This window comes from Neoarius graeffei, chromosome 8 (genome assembly GCF_027579695.1).
Source record: "Neoarius graeffei isolate fNeoGra1 chromosome 8, fNeoGra1.pri, whole genome shotgun sequence".
In the NCBI taxonomy this organism is placed as follows: domain Eukaryota; kingdom Metazoa; phylum Chordata; class Actinopteri; order Siluriformes; family Ariidae; genus Neoarius; species Neoarius graeffei.
In genome coordinates this window covers 30,175,837-30,198,585 of record NC_083576.1, presented here as the reverse complement: position 1 = coordinate 30,198,585, position 22,749 = coordinate 30,175,837, and the positions used below count along the sequence as shown (strand labels likewise).

The window sequence follows — 22,749 nt, the reverse complement described above, 5'->3', positions numbered from 1 at the left end:
GCTGTCAAGGGATTGGCTGATTAGATCATTGCATAACACAGCAGCTGTATGGGTGAATCTAATAAACTGGCCAGTGAGTGTATATTATGACAGTAGTGGAAAGAGCAAGGAAAATCACAGATTTATTAATGTGTCTTATTGTTTCTATCGTAACATCTAATTCACAGGGTCTTATAATTGAGCCTAATTTCAAGGACCAAAACAAAACCATTGAGAAGAAACTTTCTGGAAGGAGATGCTTATTTAACATTTATGGAAGGATCTCCAGTGTCAGTGCCAAATAGTGTTGCAGTACCTGAGACTAGTCTCAAGACCACTTTTTGAAGATCTCGGTCTTGTCTCGGAATCGACCACATTTTTACCCCTGGCACGGATTTTTTTTGGGGGGGGCACCCAGCACATCTACAACCCCCCGGTCCAAAAAAAAAAAAAAGTTTAAGTATTGCAGATAGCAAGATATGCTTGTTCTTTATTTAATTAATAAGGTTTAAAAATTAACAAAATAAATAATTATGTGGGACCGAGCTGAAGAGTTTATGGTATAAATTTATATTTAATAGTAGGTCCTAGCTTAGGTTTTTTTGCTCGTGACATGAATGCAGTAAAATGCAAGCTGGGCGAGTCCTGTTGGATTTTAACAGGGCACAGGAACTTCGTGCATCAACATGATACACATCAACATGATGTGGGAAATAAAGCCGGACTGAAGGGCATTGACTGGTAATTTTCACATTTGTCCGTCTGTATTTCAAAAGCATCAAACTTGATGGCCCATGAAAAATGGTAAAGATATGGGTCTAATCTACTTCTAATTTTCTTCCAAATGTTACACTGGGCGAATACATTATGTCGTAACACAACCTGTGATTGGCCAATCGCGGACGCTCTCGATGACAAGTCGCCTCTCATCAGCAAGCAGGAGTGCATTCTGGCATGACACCAGGTGACACTGTTATCAGCTGGGTAGGTATACCATGAACGTTAAAAGAAAATAGACTACTACAGGGTTTGGACCCTGACAGAGTGTTTTTTACCATTGTATTTTAACCCTCGAGAGCCTCTCTGGCGAAGCTTGGCAGATTTAGAATGAGTAGGTCATGTATTTAGATAAATATCTTCACAAGTTTGTATCATACAAGCATGATAAACATATTGACAGAAACTTTATACACTTTCCTATGTGCCCACTGCCAAAAAATGTATCTTTTAAATTACCTAAATTAGATGAAACATAAAACTTTTCACCTTACTCAGTCACACTGAAGTTGGAGTGCTGAGCGCCCACTAATGCATTCGTTAAAGACTATTCCCATGGTAACGGCATGATAATCACTTTCACTCTTTGGGTTTTGATTGGTTTTGAGTCATTTTAAAAGTCATTTTGTTACAAAGTTACTTGGAATCTCATCTCATTATCTCTAGCCGCTTTATCCTTCTACAGGGTCGCAGGCAAGCTGGAGCCTATCCCAGCTGACTACGGGCGAAAGGCGGGGTACACCCTGGACAAGTCGCCAGGTCATCACAGGGCTGACACATAGACACAGACAACCATTCACATTCACACCTACGGTCAATTTAGAGTCACCAGTTAACCTAACCTGCATGTCTTTGGACTGTGGGGGAAACCGGAGCACCCGGAGGAAACCCACGCGGACACGGGGAGAACATGCAAACTCCACACAGAAAGGCCCTCGCCGGCCCTGGGGCTCGAACCCAGGACCTTCTTGCTGTGAGGCGACAGCGCTAACCACTACACCACCGTGCCGCCCTACTTGGAATCTCGTACTCAAAATTTTAACTCTATTATGTAAGAATAGTTGTATTGTTAATTACTAAATTTCTTATAGACTTATTATAAACATAGTATGAAATAGTCATTGTTGACATAATGTTTCATAAGTGTTATTATGGTACCTATGAGTACCAGTAAGTTGTAACCAACTGGAACATCCTTGCCCCCCCTTCACACGCACACGCACACACGTTTTTCTAAACATATGAACTGACCTGTGTGTACGACTGTTTTCTTGGATATAACTTTAAGCATGTTTGTTATTGAATCTTCTGACATTTTCTTGTAAATTATATTAAATTTGGAGTGTAATTAGCAGCTAATGTCTAGTGTAATTTGGCCTTTGAAGATCACAAAAATGTGCCTGGAAATGCTGAGAAGCAATCCCCAGGCATCTAAAGCCCTTCAGCTTCCGGGGCCTGCCCCCGGCCACATTGTTTCGGGCCTTTGGCCCATCATTCAGACAGGCTGAAATTTGTATGGACAGGCAACATTTCAGACTTGTCTATCCTGTGACAATCTGCTTAAAATTCCCGTGTGCTCAGGTTGCAGTTGCTAAAATAGTAATAATTTATTGATATAAGGTGTTTTGTGGTCAGTGTACTCAAGGGAGTAGGTTTGGTATTAATAGTGGTGGGGACATAAACCCAATGCCAACCCCCAGTGGCGCCAACTTCAGGTCAACATTAGAGGGTCACAATATTTTGCTCCGTTGTGTTCCACCAAAAGAGTATCCATCATCTCTCCAAAGTCCAAACTTTTAAAATTTGAAGTTCAGAACTGTAGTAATTCATGAATAATAATAATAATAATAATAATAATAATAATAATAATAATAATAATAATATGCAATTCATTTGATTAATTGCAAATCTTGCATGTGATGATTAACTCATTCTACCAATTTGCAAATGTGTTTTACAAACGAATAAGGCATTGACTGTCAGGAGGGAGTATGTTCCTTTCCCTCATAAATGGAAGTAAAACACATGGAGCCTTAAATACTGCGTTATATTAGGCTAGCAGGGGGAGTAGGCTATCTTCTGTGTGATCTTTAACTAGTTTTAGAATGCTAGTTTAAGCTGATACGTGATTGATCTAACGGTAAAACAGGACAAGGTCTCTAGAACCTTTTGACACGTTGAAAGGTTACAATTTTACTTGGCAACAGAATGTATCTGAATTCTGATTGGTTGTTGTTATATTATTGCTCTTTTGTTGTCTTCTTGAGCCCAGAGCGGAGAGGGGAGGGAGAGGAGAGTGACAGGGTTCTGCTGAAGCGCAGATAGTGTTCTGGTCGAGGAAAATTGTGTAAAATGTATTTCTTCAATTCAGAACACGCGTAATGACTTCTGTAATGTGAAATGAAACGAATGACAGACAAGGAGACTGGATAATAAAGACGTATGAACTTTAATTATAGTGCATTATACTGCATTATACTTTCCTTTCCATTATACCTATACTTTTATACTACATTATTCATTCAAGCCTATATCTAAACTACTGCTATATTCTGCTACATATTTTTATACAGCTATAAAAATAGCTGCGAATGTCCAGCTTTCTTTTCTTTCCTGACATCTCGCTCGGAGATCTCTTCGCCGTTCACACCATTCACTTTACAACATTCACACGAGAAAAGTTTTTAGCCTGCTGCTTTCAAATGAAGCCCCTCGAAAACCAATCAGTTCAGCGTATGTGTGTACTCGGTATGTGACGTTTACAAAAGAGAGGCGGGAGTAACCAAAATTTTCTGATCAATAAGGCGGAGACTGTTATGCTTACTACATGAAAATGTTTTATTTGATTAAAAGGTGTCTGGGCCACGAACAATGTCCACATCACCATCGGGTTGTTGTTTACATGTGTCATGTTACACGAACTTGGTCAGGGCTCTCTGCAGGTCTTAACTGAAGCACTTAAAATTAAGGGTTAGCGGGCTGCTAAAGTTTGCAGGCACTTCACAAGCAATGGACTGTTTCACAGATACTGCCATTTTGGATTTGGCGCAGTGCACTCTGGGACTGTTTGGGGACAAACAAACGCCTGAACCAGGCAGCATGGCAAACTCTTGTGTGGTCTGATAGCATCTTTAGGTCACTCTGGTTGATCAACCGCAGCCACAAAGGACGCCACTTGACAGGACACGAATGACACTTAAGTTCTTTTACATGATCTTTGATAACTAATCTGAAAAGAAATAAAAACATAAATTTCAATATCTTGGCTCAGATCACCATAGCTCAGATATGTGCCACATGTGAAAAAAGATAGGATTATGGGCACACCTGTGTTTACCTGTACTTCCAGGTAAGTGTGTTATCTATGTCTTGATTTAGATCAGATATATAGGTCTACAGTCTAATAGGATTAATAAATTTAAGATTGATAATAACTTATACATTCACTTATTGTTAACCTATTTTTCAACAAATGAAACAAGCCTAGGTCCATATATTTAAATCACCATTTTGAACCGAACTCCTGAGGCCTGATGTAGATTCTAAACTAAGCAACCTTTATCCGAAAATTTCAACTAAAGGGTAAACCATGGCAATGTCATGTTTATAAAGTCCCCTCTGACCGATGATACTAAAACATTAATAATAATACCATTATAATACCATTATGGCTATAGTCTACACGTAGTATAGTACTATTATATTCATAATATCGCTCACCTGTCCTTATACCGTCGATCATTGTTGCATTTATAAACTGCACATCATCAGCACCACCCATTTCACTCTAGGAGTAAAACGCACACTGGCAGGACAAATGAGTACGAGGCTATTATGACTTAATTACTAACACAACATCTACAACAAGTTCGCGTAGGCTGACATCTCACATGGGCTGCTTTGTTTGTTCCCAAACGGTCCCAGAGTGCACCGCGCCAAATCCAAAATGGCGGTATCAGTGAAACAGCTGATACTCGGTGCAATATTAGCCAACATTAGCACAATTTGATATGATTTAATAATGTATTTGTGACCTTAATGAACACCAGTTGTTGTCAGTATCAAGTCGGATTGTTATTTACATGTCACACAAACTTAGAAAACAGTCATATTCGTATGTTGTCGTTGTTGTTTTTACACACTGAATACGAACTGTTGATAACTGATTCATTTTACAAGCTCATCTAAAGCTACATTCCTCAAAGACAGTTTACTAGCTAGCAGATGGTCACTGCACTGCAACCGCACTTGCTAATTGACAAGATGGCTGGACTTGAATGCTGTTTTCGCGACCACGCCCCCAGAGCGGATATTCATGAGCGAATTTTGTGTGGTGTTTCGCCCAGTGGAAACCTACAGTAATAATTTGTGTACCGCGCATGGAGCGTGATTTTTTTTCTTTAATCAGAAATATTGGTAGGGACACATCAGCCGTCGTTTGATATTGGTAGGGATACGTCTATACCGTCCATACCCAATTCTACACCTATGAATGTACTTCACTGTAGTGTCATGTGGTAATGCATGATATGATAATGCAACTTTCATAATATATTACCATATATCATTTGTAATTATGTTCTACGCATATACCTGCAACTCTGACAATATCATTTTCAGTGACAAATAAAATGGTTTTGAAAGTTCCTAGTTTTAAAACATTTTTGATATGGTAATTTTCTTTAAGAGATTTCATTTACAACATGTCTCTAACAGCTTAAAATGCATCTCCGGGCATTTAAAAACTGAAGAGTTTCCGGGGGACTCTGGTGGCCCCCCAGACCCCCTGCCTTACTGGGTTGACGCCCCACCACCACCACCACCATTTCCCTGGATCTGTTCCTGTACCCGGTCTTGTCTCGGTCTTAGATGTAGAGGACTGGGGATTTTATTTCAAGACCGGCCAAGACCACAACTGCAGGGACATCACTAAATTGCCTGGTGCATTGTCTGATTTATTTGTTGACATCATTACTGTGATTGGATGTAAAATTTCCTGCTTCAAATGCGACCAGTAATGTGACTCATTGCTAATTTGACATTTTTCTTCTTGTTAATGGCAGTCACTCCTCCCCCCCTTCAGACACACTTGTCTGGTCCTGGCCTTGACTTGATCTCATCCCCTCAAAGTTTTGGTCTTGTCTTGGTCTCGATACATTTTGGTCTTGGACATGACTTGGTCTCAGTTTAGGTGACCACCTAAACTGACTAGAACACTATTGCCAAGATAAAGCTGTTTGTATATGTTTTCTGTCACAGGAAATTCCTCAGAGGAGCTTTCTGGTTTCTGTTTAGCATGACAAGCTGCATTTTTGATGTTGTGTGGTGGTGAAGGAACAACAATGTATAGTTGCTATAACATAAATGATAACAGGAATTAACTTGGTTTAGGGACATTCTACAATATGACATGTAACTATTAATGTAAATATAAATGGGTAAAAACGATATGTACAATGTGTTGTTTCTTACTAAATATAAAATCTTAATTACTGACAAATTGCTATGTAATAAGATGAATAAAACAACAACGTGTGCTGCTATTGGAAAATAATACAGTGTTAACTGAGTAATAGGCTGAAACAATAACTCATAAATTATTTTGTAAAAACAATCATTTGTTATGTATAGATTATCATAAGCTCTTGTCATCATTGATTCTTTCTCCTTTTTCTTCCTAATAGCTTATCACACCTCATGCCATTCGGGTACAGACTCCCCCCAGGCACATTCCCGGGGTGGTGGAAGTCACTCTGTCCTACAAGTCCAAACAGTTCTGTAAGGGGACACCAGGCAGATTCATTTACACAGGTAAAAACTTAAAAAATAATAATAAATCCAAATCTAATGAAAGTGCTTAATAATGGCATTTGGTTGAACAAAATGTGATTGTTGCAGAAATGTTAAGAGGGTTTTTGTTCATTTGCCACTTGCAATTAAGGTAATTAAAACTTTACCACCCAGGAGATAAGTATGAAAAATAGATTTCATAAATGCATTTAAAGGGTGCTCAGCTGTGGCCATTGTCTGCTCAGCATGCATCTGTGTCTGTGCCTACTCATTCATGTGTGTGAATGAGTGTGTTCATCGGGTTTATGGCACTAAACTTGGCCTCTCTTTATAGTCCATTCACTAAGCACATGGCCAGGCATGAGGGAAAGGATTTTGCAAAAAAAAAAAAAAACCTCACTCCTTTGAAACAGAGGGTACCTGTTTTTTCATTAAAGAGTCAGTTAAGATTGAGATTCTTTGCAAATACTGGTAGTGATAATAGAACAGTACAAAGACAGAATCAACAGTCATCCTAAATTGTGCTTTAAAGTTTCATAGAATAGTAATGGAGGAATGTCTGCTCTGAAATTTCTCTCACTTTGACACTGTTTGCCCTCAGAGTTTCACAAACCATGTGAATCTACCTTTCTGGTGCCCATGTCCCAGCATCCCCCTTGGTGTGCAGTGCAGTGTTTGGGGCGTCAGCCTGCCGTTCTGCTCCCCTGGCTCCAATTGGCACCTTGGCCATGCCCAGTTGCCAGTGGGTACTAATCATAGAGGATTGGCTGGACTGCATGGCAGCTGGCAACAGAATTACGTATGGGACATCTGGCGCCTCTAATCAACTTCTGTCAGCCAGAGGAAATGGAGACCTAATTAAATCAATGGTGCACTGATGCTGCCATGCTTGTATGCCACACAACCATGTGGAAATGCGGGGTTGTACCTGAAGAACAGCAGAGAACCACACTGTAGAGCTGTAGTAGCTGTGCTCATTGTGGCCAAACTTAATTGAATTTTATATTGACACTACAAAACAGCTCTGGTTTCATTTTGACTGTAAGATTAATATTAAATATATTATTTTTGAATTCAGTGGCATTTGATGGCTTCAGATAATCCAGCTGCATTATGGCACCAACTGCTGTGCCTGCTTATGAACCCGGAGACCACTCGGTTAATGGATTTCTCAAAAGCCTGCCAGATAATGGATGATGTCATTTTAGGGGTCTCAAATTCTTGGCACATACTGGTCAATACAAGAGTTTGCAGTCAAATGGAAGCCCACATGCACAAAGAGGGATAATTGAACCTCAGATATAGTCCAACAAATCTCGCCACCATTTGCCTTTTTTCTTGAGTACAGAATTTTAAGGTTTTCTATTGATAAAAAAGCTCAGTGATTGTCTAAGTAGTTTCTCGGCACTTCTGTCTGCAATTAGACATCCAAGGGCTCTATGCAATTATATTTATCATCAGAAACAATTAAGCACTCTCCATCTGGGACATTACCCTTCCTGCATGGCATTCTGCAGATAAGAGGACTGAATCATTCCTCTCTTTCTCTCTCTCTCCCTCCATCTGCAAAAAATGCATTTCCATGTTTGGTTGCATATTACCTTGAACAAGATTGCCACATTTGAATCATTAGTCTAAAAGGCTTTCCATCCGTTTCCATGCAGTAGGACGCAGAGTTATAACACTATCTCCCAAAAGGCATGTGTGCACTTGGTGCAACCAATAGATTGGAGTTGATGATGAATCACTTGTGAGGTTCAGCAGGCAATTCCTCCCTGCTCAGTATGCAGGCCAGTGGGCTGAACAGCACCCATCAGGCCTGATATTAAAAAGACTCTGCTGGAGCACATTATGGGAAGTTCTCTAATTCCCATCCAATGATGAGGACTATGGGAAGCATTATTCACCGAAACTGAGTGAGAACAAAAGCTTTTGACCCTGACTAAAATGGAGCTGGACAGAAAGTTGAGTGGGACATTTACTAGTTTTAATTGTCTCTCTTTTAGATGGGATTAAAGCACAGTGATTCCAAGCAAAGGCTTGGAAGGTTATCATGGCAGCTGTTAACACAAATATTCCTTGACTTTAATGTCAAATGTGTTTAACAGTTTTACTCACCATAATTGTGCTCCTAATCATTTTGTTACAAAATATTTGATAGATAAAATTTGTCCAGTGTGTTTAGCCACCAATATTTTTTTTTCAAATTTATTGAGAGATTGTTCAATTTTGATAATAAGGCTCTTTAATTCAATTGACAAATGACTCCATGCTCTTTGATCAGTGGTAACCATTCCAAGAAAATTGCTGATCCTTGACATGTGAAAATTGTCAGTATAAAGATATAGTGAAATTGGTTTGCTTTACAGCATAAAGTCTTCAGTGGGCCATTTCACACAAATGTATTTGCCTCACAGCAACCACTACTCAGGATCAAGGAAAACAAGTCATCCATTTTATGGGCACAGGTTTCCCCTATACGTTTTCCCTTTTCTTAAAGCCATACCTTATTTAGTTTGTCGGGTTTTCCAAATACACACAATCACTGGTTTTATAGAAAAATGGATAAAAATGAGATTGTAAGATATTGATCCCAGTCTGGGGTGGGTGGGGAAAAACAGGCCTCATCTATATAGGGAGAAAAATGAAGCAATAATTCAGCCAGGCATCGAACACTCTGCCACTGAGCCTATTGATTCCCATCCACAACGTATGAGCTCACACCTGAGAGAGCTCTGGGGAAAGGAGAGAGAGAAAGAAAAGAGATAACATTACCACCCTGACATTAACAGCTCTGTACAAAGCCCACAAGTGCCTGTTAAAAGGTTCCGCTAAAGACCAATTACCCAGCATGCCTCTCTGTTCTGTCAATCAGGGATACAGCTTGAGTAGGCCTAAGTCTGGTCACCTGATTCAATTCAGCACCAATAACTCACAGCAAGTGGCTAGTCAAAAGAACTACACTGTTCAAAGGTTGTAAGAAGAATCCATAAGTTTTAGGCATGGCTGATGTCTCAAAGAACTTTGTGAATCAGTGTAATTTTAATAAAAGGATAGATAAAAGGTTTAATTGTCTAGTCCTGACAGACCTATTCAGATTATCTTTTCAGTTGAGTTTCTCTTCCCCTGCCAATCTACCCCTGCAGGACTCTCATTATTGTGAAATATGAAATGATCTGACTGTGCTATCATGAAATTTCAATGAGCATTGATCTGTGTGATTGCACACAATCCTTCAAACAGTGGTTCTTGTTCATTTATCTATTTATTGTTCATATGTTTCACCCACGGGGCGGCACGGTGGTGTAGTGGTTAACGCTGTCGCCTCACAGCAAGAAAGTCCGGGTTCGAGCCCCGTGGCCGGTGAGGGCCTTTCTGTGCGGAGTTTACATGTTGTCCCCGTGCCCGTGTGGGTTTCCTCCGGGTGCTCCGGTTTCCCCCACAGTCCAAAGACATGCAGGTTAGGTTAACTGGTGACTCTAAATTGACCAGAGGTGTGAATGAGAGTGTGAATGGTTGTCTGTGTCTATGTGTCAGCCCTGTGATGACCTGGCGACTTGTCCAGGGTGTACCCAGCCTTTCGCCCGTAGTCAGCTGGGATAGGCTCCAGCTTGCCTGCGACCCTGTAGAAGGATAAAGCGGCTAGAGATAATGAGATGAGATGAGACCTTTAGTCCAAGGAAATAGTTTTGTCCCTCGCCACTTCGTCAGGTCAAGTGGCAGAAAATTCAATTTGAAGATCATCACTAGCACCAGTAAGCACCAGCCTCACAGCAAGATATATTTGCTTATATTGATTACACTGTGCAAACATAATGAGGCAGTATAGTATAGCCAGGAAATTCTTTTCTATATTGATTCAAAATATTTGGTTTCAATGTGAGAGTTGTTATATATGACATCACACATAACCTTATTATTCCCCCTCTGATGAATGAAACCAGAAAAGAGAGACTGACACTGTGATGAAAGTAAGCCTCCAATGTATGTTGGTGAATATCCAATTTTTCCAGTATTTGTTATTTTGAAGGGCGGCACAGTGGTGTAGTGGTTAGCGCTGTTGCCTCACAGGAAGAAGGTCCAGGTTCGAGCCCCGTGGCCGGCGAGGGCCTTTATGTGTGGAGTTTGCATGTTCTCCCCGTGTCTGCGTGGGTTTCCTCCGGGTGCTCCGGTTTCCCCCACAGTCCAAAGACATGCAGGTTAGGTTAACTGGTGACTCTAAATTGACCGGAGGTGTGAATGTGAGTGTGAATGGTTGTCTGTGTCTATGTGTCAGCCCTGTGATGGCCTGGCAACTTGTCCAGGGTGTACCCCGCCTTTCGCCCGTAGTCAGCTGGGATAGGCTCCAGCTTGCCTGCAACCCTGTAGAACAGGATAAAGCGGCTAGAGATAATGAGATGAGATGAAACTTGTTATTTTGGTCCAGTGTATATTGTGAGCCTACAGGAGTATGTACACTATGTATTTCAAGTTTCTCACTTGAATGTGTGAAAATAAAAAAAGGACACGGACAAAGGATGTTCTGTGGTGCTGTTTGTGGAAAACTTCCCTTTGCAGAGGAATGCAGAGGAACGAGAAATAACCAGACCCCACTGAAAGTGTGGCCTTTCCGTCTGGTGATGGTCAGGACTGGAATGGTCTACTGGGATGTTGGCTTTGTTTGGGTTGCATAAATATCATATCCTATTGTCACTGCTTGTCACTGAGAACATTTCTTGACCCTATCTAGAATATTGTTCACTTTATTTATGAAGTGTTTTCATCACTATCATTCATCCTGGGTGTGAAAGTACAGTAGGGTTGCCAAATGAGGAACCCTTATTCCTCCTATTTTCTTTTACTCTACGATACATGCTCAAGCAGTTTCACAGCTCTCTCCCTTCCCCCTCTCTCCTCCTCTCAGTAAGATTGCATTATCAGCCTGGCTAGTGAGGAGATTGTACAGAATGTGGAAATCAATAGCAATGAGGGGGAGTGAACATGTGAAGATGTCTGAGAAGGCAGTAGAGTACAGTTTAGAGCTCTATCCCCATCCATCTGTATATCAGCACATTAAAATACCTCCTTCAGTAATGCTGGTGTCCTGCCTCATTACACTCTCTTGAAGGAGATATATCTATACTTAGTACCAAGTCTCACACACTTTGCATATACCAGCTAACACTTCATTACCCATTCTATCTCTGGAGATATCAGTCCCCACAAATCCCAGGCTAGCCTTTTTATGCATGTTTTCTGTATATTTGTAAGTCGAACTTGGATAAACAAAGTAGCCCTAATCTTAATAAATATCAGTATATTAGTTTAAGGGTATATGATAATTCTACATGCCTGTTTTAGTACAATGTTCACTTGAGTCCCCTTATACCCTAACCCTGTTCTGAACTCATAACTCAGCTATTCTCCCGGCCTCTTTTCTTTCTTCATCCAGCATTATATATTTATTCTTCCATTCCTGCTATATGCTAACCCCCACCCAGGGCCTGCCACATTCTGATTCCTGGACCGCACGTCCTAATCCTTGACTTGAACCTCTGGCAGGCTTAATTACAGGAAGTCTATTTAGATATGATGTATTATCAGCCTTAGGGTGGCTTTGCATCATCCTGTCACATTCTGCTTTTTTTGTTTTTCTTTCCCTGGATGATAGCTATGCTATGTTCTTCATCATGGTACCAGGATTGTTTTAGCAGTTTTTGTTCAGCTCTTTTTGTTAACACTCAGTCAGTCATGAGCCCAAGCAAGCAGCTGTGGGACTAGGTGGTGTCGTGATTCATTTCAAATCAAATCAAATCAAGTTTATTTGTATAGCGCTTTTAACAATAAACATTGTCGCAAAGCAGCTTTACAGAATTTGAACGACTTAAAACATGAGCTAATTTTATCCCTAATCTATCCCCAATGAGCAAGCCTGTGGCGACGGTGGCAAGGAAAAACTCCCTCAGACGACATGAGGAAGAAACCTCGAGAGGAACCAGACTCAAAAGGGAACCCATCCTCATTTGGGCAACAACAGACAGCCTGACTATAATATTAACAGTTTTAACAACTGTCCTCATGGGGCCGTCCTTCACAGGAGCAGTGCGATAAAACTCCGACCAGACACAGGGCACCAGGATGGATCAAGCAGGTCCGAGGGGCAGAAGAGGCCAGCATCTCAATCCCAGGATCAACATGTAACTCAGAGGGACAGATTGGGGGGGGGGGGAGAGAGAGAGAAAGAAAACACAGGTTGTTAGGTATGCCCTAAAAATGACAAGTATTAAATCTGTGTGGTAGGCTCGCAGAGACGAGAGTCTTTACATCAGGCATAACACACAACAATGGCATGTTAATATGGTAAAATATATCATGACCTGCTCTGGCTGGATGCTTGATTGGGTGATGGGAGCACACTCCTCAGCAATGATGAGATGCAGATGGGACCCTTAGGGCTGGCCAAGACAATTTAGTTACATTTCACCGGGTCTGGGACATGCGACAGAATGTCTGATGGCTGATTCCCTGCAGGCTACGATAGCCAGTCGAGGTCTCCACCAAAAGATTTCCTGTTGACTCCATGTAACTCAGAGGGACAGATTTGGGGTGGGGGGGAGGGAAAGAAAACACAGGTGGTTAGGTATGCCCAATGTCACCTGAATAAGTAGGAACAGTATACATATTGCACCGAGTACAAGCAGGGACTCCGGCAACTAACTATGACAGCATAACTAAAAGGAGAGAGCCAGAAGGTAACACAGGCATGAGGGAGCCCCGGGACATAAAGCAGCCAGCCACTACACTGTCAACAAACTCGAGTGAGCAAGCGAGTGGGGACTGACAGCATCCATACATCCCAGTTTACCAAAACACTCTATGTCTGAGGACCCTCCAGATCTACTCCTTTACCTCATAAACACCATTAACAAAAGGCTTGACTAAACAGATATGTTTTCAGCCTAGACTTAAATGCTGAGACTGTGTCTGATTCCCGAACATTACTTGGAAGGCTGTTCCATAACTGTGGGGCTTTGTAAGAAAAGGCTCTGCCCCCTGATGTAGCCTTCACTATACGAGGTACCAGCAGATAGCCTGCACCTTTTGATCTAAGTAGGTGTGGCGGGTCATAGAGGAGCAGAAGTTCACTCAGGTACTGTGGTGCGAGACCATTTAGTGCTTTAAAGGTCAATAGTAGTATTTTATAATCAATACGAAATTTGATTGGGAGCCAATGCAGTGTGGATAAGACAGGCGTGATGTGGTCATATTTTTTAGTTCTAGTAAGGACTCTTGCTGCTGCATTTTGAACTAACTGGAGCTTGTTTATGCACTTATTGGAACATCCAGACAGTAAAGCATTACAATAATCCAACCTGGAGGTAACGAAAGCATGGACTAGTTTTTCCGCATCATGCAATGACATTAAATTTCTTATCTTTGCAATATTTCTGAGATGAAAGAAAGCTATCTGGGTGATGTTATCAATGTGAGTTTCGAATGAAAGACTGGGGTCAATAATCACTCCGAGGTCTTTTACTGCTGCACGTGAAGAAACAGAAAGGCCATCCAGAGTTACTGTGTAATCAGAAAACTTACTTCTAGCTGTATGTGGTCCTAGTACAAGTACTTCAGTCTTGTCAGAGTTAAGCAGAAGGAACTTAATAAGCATCCAGTGTCTAATGTCCTTAACACATTCCTCACTTCTATTAAGCTGGTGTCTCTCATCAGGTTTTGCAGAGACATACAACTGTGTGTCATCAGCATAACAGTGGAAACTAATACAATGTTTACGAATAATATTGCCCAGAGGTAACATATATAGAGAAAAAAGCAGTGGACCCAAGACAGAACCTTGTGGAACACCAAACTTTACCTCGGTACATCTAGAAATATCACCATTTATATCAACATACTGATAACGATCAGTTAGATAAGACCTGAGCCAGGAGAGGGCCATTCCCTTAACTCCCACAACATTTTCTAGTCTATCCAGAAGAATGGAATGATCAATGGTATCAAATGCTGCACTAAGGTCAAGCAACACAAGTAGCGAGACACAGCCCTGATCAGACGCCAACAGTAGGTCGTTTACTACTTTAACCAGTGCTGTCTCTGTGCTATGATGAGGTCTAAATCCTGACTGATACATTTCATGGATGTTATTCCTATGTAAATATGAGCATAACTGCTGTGCCACAGCTTTTTCAAGAATCTTGGAGATAAAGGGGAGGTTTGATATTGGCCGATAATTGGACAGCTGACAGGGATCAAGGTCAGGTTTTTTAATCAGGGGTTTGATAACTGCTAGTTTAAAGGATTTGGGTACATAGACAATCATAAGAGAAGAATTTATTATTTTTAGAAGCGGTTCAATTACTCCAGGCATTATCTGTTTGAATAGATGTGTCGGTAAGGGATCTAGTACACAAGTTGAGGCTTTTGATGTAGAGATTAATGAAAGTAATTCAGTTTCTTTTAGGGGAGTAAAACATTCTAGCTGATGATCTGATACAGTTATATTGTTAACTACAAGGTCACTTTCATTATCTAACCTTAAATTAGTAGTTTGAATTTTTTGTCGGATATTCTCAATTTTGTCATTAAAAAAAAAATTCATGAAGTCGTTGCTACTACATACTGCAGGTGTGCATGTGTTGATAGTGGACTTATTCCTGGTTAATTTTGCTACAGTATTAAATAGGAATCTAGGATTATTTTTGTTATCTTCTATTAGGGAGGAGAGATATGTTGATCTTGCAGCACTAAGAGCTTTTCTATACTTCAGGAAACTCTCCTTCCAAGCTAATTTGAACACTACCAATTTTGTTTGACGCCATTTACGTTCCAATTTTCGAGTGGTCTGTTTTAATGTGCGAGTGTCATCATTATACCAGGGTGCTAATTTTTTGTCTCTGACCATTTTCCTTTTTAGAGGAGCTACATTATCTAAAGTATGGCGGAATGTTGACTCTAAGCATTCAGTTGCCTGATCAAGTTCTGCAGGGGCTGACAGTGACCCAATCAAAGTTGACAGCTCTGGGAGATCATTTATAAAGCTCTGTGCAGTAGTTGACGTGAAAGTATGTTTAATACAGTAGCATGGTGAGGTGCATATATTATTACTCAGACATATTTTGAATGAGATGAGACAATGATCTGAGATAACTTCAGACTGTGGAAGTATGACTATATTGTCTACGTTTAATCTGAATGTTAGTATTAGATCAAGGGTGTGACCACCATTATGGGTCGGTCCTATGACATTCTGCTTAATCCCGACTGAATCTAAGATGGACACAAACGCTGTTTTTAAAGGGTCTTCTGGGTTATCGAAGTGAATATTAAAATCTCCGACAACTAAAGCTTTGTCTAAGGAAATAACCAGATCTGAGATAAAATCTGCAAATTCAGAAAGAAACTCAGAATATGGCCCCGGGGGCCTGTAAATAATAAGCAATGGAATTAACTGGGTAGACTTATTTTTCGAGGCTACATACATATGAGTATGAAGAACTTCAAATGTATTAAATTTATAACCAGGTTTGTGTGTTACACCTAGATAATCGTTATAAATAACCGCGACGCCTCCTCCTCTGCCAGTTAGACGAGGCTGGTGTATATAACTGTATCCAGGAGGACTCGCTTCATTTAATGCTATATATTCATTTGGCTTAATCCATGTTTCTGTTAAACACAGTACATTAAACTCCTGATCAGTAATGAGTTCATTAACCATTAGCGCTTTAGATGTAAGAGATCTAATATTTAATAGCCCCACCTTTAGATCAAAGGTGCTGGCAACAGCTGTACAGTCAGTATGATCTAATTTTATATTCAATAGGTCACTGGAACAAACTCTCTGAAAATTTCTACCTTTTTGTTGAGCTCGGGGAACAGACACAGTCTCGATGTAGTGGGCCCTGAGTGACGACTCTGTGCAGCTAGCAAGCAGACAGTCGGTTTAGCCTGTTCGTCTGCTCCCTGGCCTTGGCTCTGGATTGTCAGAAATTAACTAGGCCTGTTCTGAGACTATGACCTATGCTGCAGGAAATGAGAGCAGCACCTTCCCGAGTGGGATGGATACCATCCCGCCCTAACAGGCCAGCAGTGCCCTCAAAATTAGCCCAATTATCTATAAAGCCCACACTGTTTTCAGAGCACCACCTGGACAGCCAGCAGTTCAGCGACCATAACCTGCTGTAAGCTACATCGCCACGCCGCATTGGGATGGGGCCAGAGCATACTACAGCATCGGACATCGCCTTCGCTAATTTAAACACCTCTACAAAGTTACTCTTAGTAACCTCAGACTGACGAAGGCGTCATATATGATATATCATTAGCTCCTGCATGGATAACTATCTTTGAGAACCTGTGCTTGCCTAGGACCCTAAGATTACCTGCTATGTCCGGCGCTCTGGCTCCCGGTATACACCTGACTAAAGCTGCTGGTGCCCCTAAAGGCTGAGCTAATTTCACGTGCCGTATGATAGAGTCCCCTATAACCAGAGCTCTTTCAGGTTTCTCAGTGGGTGCATCACTAAGGAGAGCAAACCTGTTCGACACGTGACGCGGAGAGGAGTGGTGCTCCCGTGGGCGAGCCTCAGTGGTAGCTTTGGCTCTACGCTTATGCCGCCGAGCCGTCACCCATTCGCCCCACTGTAAGGGCTCTAATGCCGGAGTTGGGGGATTGCTAACTCCACCTAGGGCATCCAGACTTTCCCTAACAGAAACTGCACTGTTCTCACGCTCACTAACCTGCTCTAAAGCCTGGACACGCGCTTCTAGCACTGTAATCTTCTCCTTCAGAGAGCTAACTAATCTGCACTTATCACAAGTAAAGCTAATAGAGCTATCGCTAGTGACGGAGGAAGAATGACTAAACATCCTGCACTCAGCACACTGAACAGGCTGAAGGTGTGCTATGATGAAAAGATTCACGTACCTTAAATGAAGATATGTTGATATTAAAGCAGATCAGATGTGGATGGCCTCCGCTTGTGGTCTTTACACAGGAGGAGAGAAAAAGAAAGCTTCCGGTCTTGGCGTTCTTCCGAAAAAAGAAAGAGAAAAAAACTGGAAAAAAACTGGAAAAAGGAAAGCGAAAGTGAAAAGTACAAAAATGAAAGCAACAATACAATAAAAATGAAGAGGATACTGGAAATTTATTTGTAGAAAAAAAAGTTTAAAAAGGATTAGTAATTAACGCCGGCACTCGCGGGAAAAAGGACTCGGCGCAAACAACTCAGGAAGCAGGAAGTGCGTAAACCAGGAAGTCCACACACATTTCACATTTCTTAAAGCTGGGGTTCAATCAAGGAGCCATACAGATCTGCAATTTGTCATAAACACTGTTAGCTGTTGTTAGCCACTATTATGATATTGTACTTAAAGAAGGTTATGACTCCTTTTCTAGAACTGAACCTGAGCTACCCTCTTGTGGAGTTTTGTTCCAAACCTAATCGAACACTTCTCAAATTAGCACTTAGAAGCTGTTGAACATGTTGATTATTTGTATCAGATGTGTTGAATTTGGATTGAGACTCCCACAGTTATCTAGGAGCAGGAACACTTGGTCTAGACACTTGATCTACAGTGATGCTTGAAAGTTTGTGAATTTTCTTTATTTCTGCATAAATATGACCTAAAACATCATCAGATTTTCACACAAGTTCTAAAAGTAGATAAAGAGAACCCAGTTAAACAAATGAGACAAAAATATTATACTTGTTCATTTATTTATTGAAGAAAATGATCCAATATTACATATCTGTGAGTGGCAAAAGTATGTGAACCTTTGCTTTCAGTATCTGGTGTGACCCCCTTGTTCAGCAATAACTGCAACTAAACGTTTCCGGTAACTGTTGATCAGTCCTGCACACCGGCTTGGAGGAATTTTAGCCTATTCCTCCATACAGAACAGCTTCAACTCTGGGATGTTGGTGGGTTTCCTCACATGAACTGCTCGCTTCAGGTCCTTCCACAACATTTCGATTGGATTAAGGTCAGAACTTTGACTTGGCCATTCCAAAACATTAAGTTTATTCATATTTAACCATTCTTTGGAAGAACAACTTGTGTGCTTAGGGTCATTGTCTTGCTGCATGACCCACCTTCTCTAGAGATTCAGTTCATGGATAGATGTCCTGACATTTTTCTTTAGAATTCACTGGTATAATTCAGAATTCATTGTTCCATCAATGATGGCAAGCCGTTCTGCCCCAGATGCAGCAAAACAGGCCCAAACCATGATACTACCACCACCATGTTTCACAGATGGGGTAAGGTTCTTATGCTGGAATGCAGTGTTTTCCTTTCTCCAAACATAATGCTTCTCATTTAAACCAAAAAGTTCTACTTTGGTCTCATCTGTCCACAAACCATTTTTCCAATAGCTTTCTGGCTTGTCCACGTGATCTTTAGCAAATTGCAGACAAGCAGCAATGTTCTTTTTGGAGAGCAGTGGCCTTCTCCTTGCAACCCTGCCATGCACACCACTGTTGTTCAGTGTTCTCCTGATGGTGGACTCATGAACATTAACATTAGCCAACGTGAGAGAGGCCATCAGTTGCTTAGAAGTTACCCTGGGGTCCTTCATGACCTCACCGACTATTACACGCCTTGCTCTTGGAGTGATCTTTGTTGGTCGACCATTCCTGGGAAGGGTAACAATGGTCTTGAATTTCCTCCATTTGTACACAATCTGTCTGACTGTGGATTGGTGCAGTCCAAACTCTTTAGAGATGGTTTTGTAACCTTTTCCAGCCTGATGAGCTTCAACAATGCTTTTTGTGAGGTCCTCAGAAATCTCCTTTGTTCATGCCATGATACACTTCCACAAACATGTGTTGTGAAGCCCAGACTTTGATAGGTCCCTGTTCTTTAAATAAAACAGGGTGCCCACTCACACCTGATTGTCATCCCATTGATAACACCTGACTCTAATTTCACCTTCAAATTAACTGCTAATCCTAGAGGTTCACATACATTTGCCACTCACAGATATGTAATATTGGATCATTTTCCTCAGTAAATAAATGACCAAGTATAATATTTTTGTCTCATTTGTTTAAATGGGTTCTCTTTATCTACTTTTAGAACTTGTGTGAAAATCTGATGATATTTTAGGTCAAGTTTATGCAGAAATATAGAAAATTCTAAAGGGTTCTCAAACTTTCAAGCACCACTGTTGGTCAAGAGCCATTTGTTCACTCTACTTTAATAACCATTAAGTGCTAGCTCCCACCTGTTGCTTGGAGGGCTTCCTGCACTGTAATGAGGACTGGTTATCAGTATTCAGTCTTTCACGTATGTACCCCAGTCCCCAGTGAAAGAGGACCAAGCTGCGCACAACTTTTTCTGTGTAGACCCTGTGCCATCTCACTACACTCCACTGCATGGAAAAGCTGCCCTCAGTCTGTCCTTTCAGTTGTGTGGGTTGAAAAGAGCTGAGTATGCTCCCTCAGGAATTGACCAGAAGGGTGGCCTACTGGGCAAACAGAAAAGTGGCCAAGATAGTTGAGAAAGTAATACTGCACTCTTCACATTCCCTCTGCCTTGCATCCATCTGATACATTGCTCTTAATGCTCTATCTTCTGTTCTGTGCAAGAGCTGATGCTGCAGCCAGCTGAAACAGTCAGAATGAAAACAAAAGAAAGTAAGTAAAACATAACAGTGTAACAATGTGATGGAGCTTTGGTCTGTTATGCCAGTTACTTAAATCCCATTTTATTTATTTCAGTTTTATGATATTCATTTTAAATAGTAGGCCCTGACGTAAGTCACCGGAGAGGCCAGGACACATTGTCCTGACATTCCAGATTGTTAGTCACAAGAGTGATGGTTTTCTCTTTCTTCTTCCTTTGCCTGGTGTGAGGTTTACAGTCTGCTTGTCAGTTGTTACCATTAGCTCCAAGCACCCAATGAAGCAGGCAGACTGTGGTGGGTCAGCACTTTACTGGCTGGGGACTGCCCAGCTTGAGGCGGGCAATAGCTGACCAGTGAGACTATAATGGTCCCTCTCACTGGCCGAGACAGCCCGTAGTGCCCAAACCTATGCCAATTGTTCTGGACTTATAACTCGTAACTGCTGCCTCCCATGTTGTTTCTGCCGTTAAGAACAGCAGCACTGGAGTGACCTCTCCAGGGCATATGACTGGGCAAAGTGTATGGAGCCCAGTCAACAGAATCCCCTTCTCAACCTCACCAATGTTGTCCAGAGCAGAGCAATACATTTGGCATCATCTTGTCTGTAGGAACTGCCGGAAGGAGGTCAGTGTTGACAATCCAACCGCCTTAGGGGCCCCACTCCAGATTTTTCCTCGAGGTTTACTCCTGAAGCCTTTTCCATGACTGGATATAGCTGTAAGGCAGTGGAGGTTTGGAACTCAGTCCTTGAAAAAATCTCCCGCCTAACTTGCCCAGTGGGCAAGCAGCACCCAAAACGTACTTGCCTGAAAAACAATTCCACTTGCCCAGAGCTTTATCTTAATTTGGAGAGGACAGAGTGCAGGTTTTTTTTTTTTGTTTGTTTGTTTAAAGAATATATATATATATATATATATATATATATATATATATATATATATCAGTGGCGGCGGGCGGCACGGTGGTGTAGTGGTTAGCGCTGTCGCCTCACAGCAAGAAGGTCCTGGGTTCGAGCCCCGTGGCTGGCGAGGGCCTTTCTGTGTGGAGTTTGCATGTTCTCCCTGTGTCCGCGTGGGTTTCCTCCGGGTGCTCCGGTTTCCCCCACAGTCCAAAGACATGCAGGTTAGGTTAACTGGTGACTCTAAATTGACCGTAGGTGTGAATGGGAGTGTGAATGGGAGTGTGAATGGTTGTCTGTGTCTATGTGTCAGCCCTGTGATGACCTGGCGACTTGTCCAGGGTGTACCCCGCCTTTCGCCCGTAGTCAGCTGGGATAGGCTCCAGCTTGCCTGCGACCCTGTAGAACAGGATAAAGCGGCTAGAGATAATGAGATGAGATATCAGTGGCGGCGGCACGGTGGTGTAGTGGTTAGCGCTGTCGCCTCACAGCAAGAAGGTCCTGGGTTCGAGCCGTGGGGCCGGCGAGGGCCTTTCTGTGTGGAGTTTGCATGTTCTCCCCGTGTCCGCGTGGGTTTCCTCCGGGTGCTCCGGTTTCCCCCACAGTCCAAAGACATGCAGGTTAGGTTAACTGGCAACTCTAAATTGACCGTAGGTGTGAATGTGAGTGTAAATGGTTGTCTGTGTCTATGTGTCAGCCCTGTGATGACCTGGCGACTTGTCCAGGGTGTACCCTGCCTTTCGCCCGTAGTCAGCTGGGATAGGCTCCAGCTTGCCTGCGACCCTGTAGAAGGATAAAGCGGCTAGAGATGATGAGATGAGATATATCAGTGGCGGCTGGTAGTCTTTCAAACAGGGGAGGCTGGTCGGTTATGATATTTCCAGATTTTAAAAGAAAAAAGAAAAAACACATCAATTTTGCCCATACTCTTGCCTCTGATCTGGCTGATTGTTGGCAGGGTCACAAACTGTGAAATAACAGGTTCTTTTGGCCCATTAGCCTACTGTCCAATATACATGATGGTGGTGTTGGGGATGGGGTATATTTTAACATTTTATATTTTAAAATTGTGGCATGTTGTTTAAAAATTGATCATTATTGAAAGCAGCTCTTTGTCAGGAACCTCAGCAGTAACAGCAGAGTGTTCTGGAATAGGCACAAGCACTGACCTTGGGGAGCCAAACATAGAGCTGGGTGCCACACATTTCATTCAATGACACTTTCCCTATATTTTACTTATTTTGACTGAGAAATGTTTTATTGACAATTTTGGTAACCCTTCACTTTTAATCCAGGTCTGTAGTGTGAAATGTTCTCGGCTGTGTTTTTGTTTAAAAATGTTTTCCAAATTGTAGCTGTGTTTAATTCATATCCAGAAAAATATATATTCCAATATAATATACTCAGCATAAACATTTTAAATAGATTCTATATTTTTGGTCCATCCATGACATATTACTAAAGTAGCCTATTTACTGTTGTTGATGTGGGTCACTTGTTGTTAGCCAATTCACTTTCTCATACCAGGAGAGCTGAAAGGAACGAGTATTATTCCCTACCTTTTTCACCAAGTCAATTTGAGGCGTTGGTCTACCCTGCTCTTTAATTTTAATTTTTTCCTCGAAAAGAAGACTGGCAAATGGCTTCGCCAAAATTAAATCAGCAACGCTTGGCATCC

The 22,749-nt window shown here is 41.6% G+C and overlaps 1 protein-coding gene across 3 annotated transcripts in view; it reads left to right on the top strand.

Annotated features, from left to right (window-relative positions):
- The window catches only part of ebf1a (EBF transcription factor 1a), a 224,528-nt gene that overhangs the window by 154,417 nt on the left and 47,362 nt on the right, over nucleotides 1–22,749 (top strand). For all 3 annotated transcript variants that reach the window (XM_060927571.1, XM_060927569.1, XM_060927568.1), the window contains exon 10: nucleotides 6,441–6,567. In XM_060927571.1, coding sequence (XP_060783554.1) covers nucleotides 6,441–6,567 — 127 coding nt within the window. The remainder of the gene's footprint in view (nucleotides 1–6,440; nucleotides 6,568–22,749) is intronic.